General features: G+C 44.0%; 1 protein-coding gene across 4 annotated transcripts in view; it reads right to left on the reverse strand.

The window, feature by feature from the left end:
• CDC14A (cell division cycle 14A) overlaps positions 1–7,649 on the reverse strand; it is a 181,231-nt gene that overhangs the window by 36,201 nt on the left and 137,381 nt on the right. For all 4 annotated transcript variants that reach the window (XM_045292117.1, XM_004699231.2, XM_004699230.3 and 1 more), the window contains one exon: positions 3,568–3,727. In XM_045292117.1, the coding sequence (XP_045148052.1) occupies positions 3,568–3,727 (160 nt within the window). The remainder of the gene's footprint in view (positions 1–3,567; positions 3,728–7,649) is intronic.

Consider the following 7,649-nt stretch of genomic DNA (forward strand, 5'->3'; position numbering starts at 1 on the left):
TTTTTAATCAATTTATTGGGGCTCATAAAATTCATCACAATACATAGATCAATTGTGTAAAGCACATCTATACATTTGTTGCCCTCATCATTCCCGCCAAGTTAAATTATTAATTGATGTTTGCAGCTGTTTCTTCTCATTTTGAGTCATGCCCCATCGGCAAGAAGGTCCTGCAGGCTTTACTGCCATAGGATTTACTGCATCCGTATTACTACAGGCAATTCTCCTGAGAGATGGCAGCTCTTCCTCAGCCCTAGTTTGAGTGCTGTCTGACCACAGCAGCTCAGCTTCAGGCACTACCTCTGACAACGATCTGCTTCTTTTGATGAGATTTTCAGTATCTCACACTGTTTCAATTCTGTCCGTAAGGTTTTCAGTGGCTAATTCCTCAGAACTGGACAGCCGACTCCTTCTGTATAGTCTGTTCTTGGGTGGACGCTCGGCTGAAACCTGCTGACATTTGAAATACTGACAGCATAGCTTCCGGCATCACACAAGCCACCACAGTATGACAAGCGGACAGACAGGCGGTGGTACAGACCATGCGGTGTTGTCAACCCCCTAGGTTGATGGATCTGGGGGGGGTTTAATGACTTGCTAGGTCTCATTCTTCATACCAAATTCATTCCTCATGGTGACTGGTGAATACATCTACAGGTGACAGATATAGAGAATTTTACCCTGGGTCCTCTCTATTTCCCTGTCTCCATAAGGTCCTAGTGCGCCTCCTTCCCCCTAGAATCTGCTAGAGAGAAACAAGTCCACATGACCACCAGGGAGCAAAGTGAGGATCAATAGACAAGGGAAGGCTCTCATGTCTTTGCTCCCCAAAAGAGGGCTCAGCTCTTAGACTCCCAGCTACCCTTAGTAGTATTAATATCTTTCACTGGGATACCAGCCTACCCTACATAAAGACAAGAAAATAAGCAACTAAAATATAGAAAGAAATTAAATGCCTTTTCAGCCCTCAGATATTGAACCAAGGTGATCTAGTAGTTGGCGAAAGGCAGATCCCATTTCCAGAGTAAGCTGCTACAGATCAATACAAAGTTTAGATTCAGCAGAGCCTCTCAAATCGGTCTTTTCTCCTTCCTTACTGCCCACTGACTGGTTCAGACCTTCATCACCTGGACCCCATCCCTCACCTTCCACACCACAGTCAGCACAATCTCCCCAAACCATGGGTCTGTGGACTGGCATGCCTGTTTAAAACTCTCCCCACTGCATCCTACAAACATTCAGGTTAAAATGGAAACACTTTCACCAGCCAATGGAAGCAACACAGTGCTCAAATGCAAGGCCACAGAGATTAATTTTCACTTCAAAGATTTTCCTAAGATGCACCCTGTTCATAAGTACTTGACAGCAAAAGAAGAGAACTTTATAAGTCACAATATCTCAGCGGTGTAATCAAATAGCTAAATTCTTGATTGTCAATTAATGTGAACGCTGCTACACATTAGCAGCACCTGCATCTAATTAATATCCCTAAATCAAGAGCATCTACTGATTGGCATGATGATATTGAATTAGCATTCCAGAGAAAGGAGAGGATAAGTAAAAGCAGTCATCATTCTACAAGATATTTATCAAGATGGGCTCCCTAAGGTTAGGTTCAAAATGACTGTTATGAATGGACTGAATTGAAGGCCTCCCAGGGAGCCAGCAGGAAACAGCTGGCGGCCTCAGCGGGAGGGGAGGGGGGCAGGGCGAGTGTAAGGACTAAAAGGGTTAATCCAAGTAAAGTGCTTGGAACAGTGGATGACACAAAGTGGATGTTACTTAGGTCAATGTCATTGCACCTTCGGCTCCTCGTGTAACTTCTTAAATATCTGCACCCTAAGTAAGGTGCTTCAATGCCATCTTCTTAATGTTTTATCTATAACCCTAATCTAAATGGGCCCTTAGGCCCCTAAATTTCAAAATGAACACTTAGTGACCGAAGTGCTTTTTAAGCATATGCTACCCTTGTATAGATCCCTCGGTGGCCCTGGTATGCCTTGTATTATTAACTAGTTCACATGTGAGATAGATAAATATACAAACAGGTAGACAGAGACGCAGACAGAACTGTAAGCCTTCTTCATTCATTCATTCATTCAAGTAAAATGCATCAAGGCCTCGTGGGTTTGTAAGTTAAGCAGCTGTGGTTCCGATGAAGTTACCCTATCAGTTATTGTCCAGCAAGGAAGAAGAGAGCTCCTGGAGGAAAAGTACAGTGCACAGCACAAGCCGAGAGCAGGAGTCTAACTCAGGCCTGCAGGATGTCCTGCACTTATCAATGCCTAGCCCTGCAACCAACGTCAGTGCACTAAGGATAAAAATCAATCACACTGCCATTCAGTCCATTCTGGCTAACAATAATGCTGTAAGACAGCGGTTCTCAACCTATGGGTCATGACCCCTTTGGGGGTCAAACAACCCTTTCACAGGGGTCGCCCAATTCATAACAGTGGCAAAATTAGTTATGAAATAGCAACAAAAGTAATTTTATGGTTGGGGGGTCACCACAACAAGAGGAACTGTATTAAAGGGTCGCGGCATTAGGAAGGTTGAGAACCACTGCTGTAACACTATAGGACAGAGTAGAACCACTCCATTACACACACACACACACACACACACACACACACACACCCCACAGCCCCACCTAGGAGTTGGGCATTCACTGCTCAAGCTGGTCTCACAACCAAATACATTTTCTGGGACCCAGTATCTTAACCGTACAAGGGAATTGAGTAATTCCAAAGTTCCTTCTAGCTCCAAAAAGTACCTGTGGACTCAATTTTGAAAAGTCATTCCCACGTTTATTCAGAGGTTAAAATAGAAAAAAAAAACACAGCTTTGGAATCACAGACATAGATTGATTCGTGTTTGTATCAGTGAGTTTAGAAATCTCTGGATATTTGATTTCTTTACCTATCAAATGGAGGTCGCACCACCTGACTTCATTGGTAGTTAAAAAGATTAAATCAAGAAAATGCCTCTCAGGTATTTAAAAGTGGTTTGCTTATAGCAGAACTTGAATTGAAAAACAAAACAAAAACAATACAAGGGGTACCCCAAATTATGTCTTCAATTCTTGACTTACTTTAGAATTAATATCTGAGATTTTCAAAGTACCACTTGTGGTTTATACTCTTTCTTTAATTGTCACATCAAAAAATGTTCTTCTTGAGATCTACTGGGAAATCTCTACTAAAAAGTTTGCTTTTCTACTTCCTTTCTGTACATAATCTCCAGCCCAGAAATAGCCTCTTTCGTAATTGTACTCCTTACAGGAGAGCTGCTCCTTTCTAAAGGTAATTGCTTGCTTTGCTCTGATTCTCCTTTGAGAGGTGGATAATTCCACACCTAAAAACTCTCAGAACTTCAGAAAATAGATAGTGTTATATTATATGAGGGGGCTTCAAAAGGGTCATGGGGAAAAACCCATTATCTTCTAATTTCCTTTTTTCACAAACATTTGGAAGTCCCCCTCTTAATTTTTCCCTTTGGGAAGCAGTGGGAAAGAAATGTAGATTATCGGTTTCAGAAGATAGGAAAATCTTCCTGGTAGAAACTCACCTCTCCAAATCGTTCCATGTTTTGTATTTTTGATATGTTTCCGCCAATAGACATGTCATCCAAGCTAGAAAGAATCTTATTAATAGTTCCTTCACTGGATGTTCTATTTTTAAGTTTGGACCGGAAAATGTCTCCTTGGACCCATAGTGATGCTTGTTTTCTGTAAAAAGTAGAAAAAGAAATCTTTAAAATAAGTTACTCTCAAAGATTCACAGACAAACATTAGCTAATCAGACATAAAAGGTTATAAAATTTTAGGATACAGTGTCACTTCCTGAAAGACTAAATAGATTGTTCCTCAAAATTCTACCATAAGAACAAATAATCCTCTTTCAAGCTCTCTATATAAACCCATTCCTCACTTATTGACATGGCTAGGTCCTTATGTGAAAATCAGGATTGCAGGAAAATGGAAGATGATCACATCAGATCACAGAATGGAGGAGGCAACACCACTGCATAATTGTCAAGTTATATCATTCCATAACTGTCAAACCACTAAGAACAACGGCCCAGTCAAGCTGACATACAACTTTAACCATCACAGCCAGTAGCACTCATATCTTGGACCATGGTATTTGTAATTCCCAGATGTCTTTTGCTAACGAGCAAAATAGTTTTTTACTATTATCAAAAACACAAAATGTGAGTGAGTTAGTTAATTGTGCCAGCCTGGCCGATAATCACATGTGGTGCTGGTTGAAAGGCGGAGGGATAAATGGGTGGTGAAGCCTCGCCTTTCTAGTTCTCGGGTCTCTTGTTTTGTGATGGTTGCATCGGGTGCAGCTGCCTTAGCAGTTCCCTGCTTCAGCTTGCAAGATTGACTTCCTACAAGACATCCCCAAGGAGAAGCCGCATGGATCTATCCCGATGCAGCCCTGGGTGCTGGAGCAGCCGTGTGGAGACCCTTGCCAGTGCCGAGATGCTTGCACGTTCACGGACTCAGCTTTCCTCCTGCAGTTGGCATCATTGCCTCTGTTTTGTGAGGTGGAGGACTTTGTGGACTGGTGTTGGGTTAATGGGTTAATGTTGGACTTGTGGGCTTGGGCAGCATTGGGTTGGGATGTTTTCGTGATGCACATTTTCTTTACATAAAACTCTCTCTTATACATGAGTCGCTGTGGATTTGTTTCTCCAAAGTACCTAGACTAATACAGTGAGATAACAAGATAGTTCATAAGCAAGTAGTATGTGTATCCATGAATTAAATGTTGGGGTACTCACTCAAAAAACAAAAAAAATTTCCAGAGTAATAAAGACTGTGAGTCCACTAGCCCTTTAAATGTGAATATAAACTCTGTAAGATACTTCTTAAATTGCAATTTGGTGCATCTGTATGTGACAAAAGAAACCCTGGTGGCACAGTGGTTAAGCATTCAGTCGCTAACCAAACGTTCAGCTGTTCGAACCCACAGTCCCTCCACAGGAGAACAACTCTGCTTCCATACGGATCTCATCCTTGGAAGCCCTGCTTCTGTCCTCCAGGAGTCAGAGCTGAGGTGGCAGCTGGCTTGGTTTGTGGAAAAAGCCAGAGTACACGGAACTAGACACCAGTAAGAAGAACAGGAGGTGGGCAGGGACAGTAACTTTCAAGGTCCTAAACACTTACTTAGTGTGGCACAAATGACTTCAGATGCCCACCCCGTCCCGCACCCCTATGACTTAAAATTAAATCTTAAAACCTGAGCTGACTTCCTTCAGAAAACACCGCTCTGGTGGCAGAGTGGGTCAAGGGCTGGGCTGCTAGCCACAAAAGGTTCAAAAGCACCAGCTGCCCCACAGGAGAACGACGAGGCAGTCTGCTCCCCCAGAAATGTGAAGCCTCGCAACCCTGTGGAGCGGGTCTCCTCGGCCCTCCGTGGGGCTATGACTCAGTACAAACTCGACGCCCATGGGGAGATTAGGAAATGAAAACATGATTGTAGGTCACCTATAAGCCTGCTTCTATTTCACCAGGCAAAATTTAACTGGGGTTCAAGGCAAAAGGAGAACTACGACCATGCGACCAAGTGACAAATTGGAGTGTCCTTTTCCACTGAGGAGAGCAACCTGATGCATTTCTTTTAAGATCAATGGTCATTCAGACTAGCTCGAATTCTATGCCACACAGGACGGAACAGAGTTCAATTTAAAACGTACGGTACATCATGAGGCAAACTAGCATTATTACAGGGGGGCCACTCTAGAACCATAGGCTTGGTTTTTTTTGTTGTTTTGTTTTGTTTTGTTAAAGCAATGGGCAGACTGAATGAGCCTTTCTCTCAAAGGGTTCATATGGCAAATAAAATCCAGGTTAAAACATGGGCAAAACCCCCCACCAACAAGGAAGCCCCTCTAAGAGCTGTTTCCCAGGGTCCCGGCCAGGAAATCATCTCTCCTTTTAAGCAGCTGATTCTCAAACAAACTTCACTCTTCAGGGGCAGACACTATTCAAAGCCTCAGAGGAAAAGTGGCCTTTGCATCACAATACAGCATCTGCAGTCCGTCCCAGCAAGCAATGGCCTGTCCAGACCTCCTTCTACAGAAACCTTCCTTGTCTACTTTGAGCAGCACTGGGGCCGTTGGGTGGAATCGTATTTTCTAGTAGTGCTCCTTGCTGCTGCTGAGTGTCCTCGAGATGATTTCTATCTGACCGAGGGCAACTGGGGTTCCTCCACTGTCATCTTCACAGGGAGGGGCCCTGGTGGCAGAGTGGTCACATGTCGGGCTGCTAACTTCAAGTTTAACAGTTCGAAACCACCAGCAGTTTAGAGGGAAAAAGACAGGGCTTTCTCCCCCCATGAAGAATTACAGTGTCCTAAACTCACAGGGGCAGGTCTACCCTGTCCTCTGGGGTTGCTATGAGCTGGCCTCCCTTCAACGGCTGTGAGTAATCTTTATAGGAGCTGTCAACCTTTCATTTAGCATCCGAGCACTTAACCAATGTGCCACCAGGAAGGGCAAACAGCTATTAAAACTACAGCTGACCTATCTGTGAAATACTGGACAGTCATGAGCAACCTGAGACAGACCTACATAGAGTGACAAGGAAGAACAGCCATCCTGTGGAAACACATGTTGGTGACAGAAAACTACAAACGGCAGAAAGGAAAGTATGGTCCAACTTTTACAAAAGGGGGAAAAAAGGTACACGGCTAACAAAAAGTTCAGCCTTCTCCTGAAGAAAGACACCACGAATTTTACACTAGTTACCCCAAGAAAGGTGCCGAGAAACTTTCACTTTCTGCTATATCATGTCTGCTCTGCTCCCGTTCGGGGATCGAAGAAGAACAAAACCTGATCAAGGATGAAGCAAAGTTGCTCTCATAAAAGCCCGTGAACGGTTTATCTCTTCAGTGCTTTAACAGCAGTACTTTAGAAGTGAACAGACTAAGTACCCAACTGTTACCAGTGAGGCTGAGGCCAGAGGGTTGGTAGAATTATTACAGCCAGAAAGAAGTATTACAAGCCAGAAAGCTCCTCAGAAGCAAGGATGGCTTAGACTTTGCCTCCCATACTTCAGACGTGCTGTCGGGAGTGCCCGGACCCTGGAGGAGGCAGGAGGTCGTGCTTGGATAAGGGATGAGTAAAGGGTCAGCCAACAAGGGGTCACGCCTCTCAAGGACATGGATGGGCCCGGCGGCTGCAACAATGTGCTCGAGCCTAGCCGGCAGCACCGTCTCTCCGGCTGTGGTGCGCAGGGCAGCTCCGGGCCGGAACCGATCCACCGCACCTAACAGCAGCTACAGCCCGACCTCCACATGGGAGGCCCTGCTTTCTTTAGTCGTCATTTACTTTTTCAGTATTTTCCAATAAGCCGAAGGAAGAAGATAAACGGCTTTGATGCAGTTTCTGAGACCGCTGGTGTGGAGGCTCTACAGAGACACTACTGTTGTCCACAAATGAAACTATCGCACACTTCTGGCATTGTTTTAAAATTGACACTCACTTAATTTAGGTTTAAGAACTTTATGTAATTTTTCTAAAGAAATCAAATTTTAAAACAAAAATAAAACTTGAAAGGATGCCTAGCATGAAAATTCCGGAAACCTATTTACCTGTACTTCACTCATCCCAATTCACGGAGGACGGGGCAGTATTCA

Source organism: Echinops telfairi, unplaced genomic scaffold (genome assembly GCF_000313985.2).
Source record: "Echinops telfairi isolate 266 unplaced genomic scaffold, ASM31398v2 ScPeMD7_443;HRSCAF=831, whole genome shotgun sequence".
Lineage (NCBI taxonomy): Eukaryota > Metazoa > Chordata > Mammalia > Afrosoricida > Tenrecidae > Echinops > Echinops telfairi.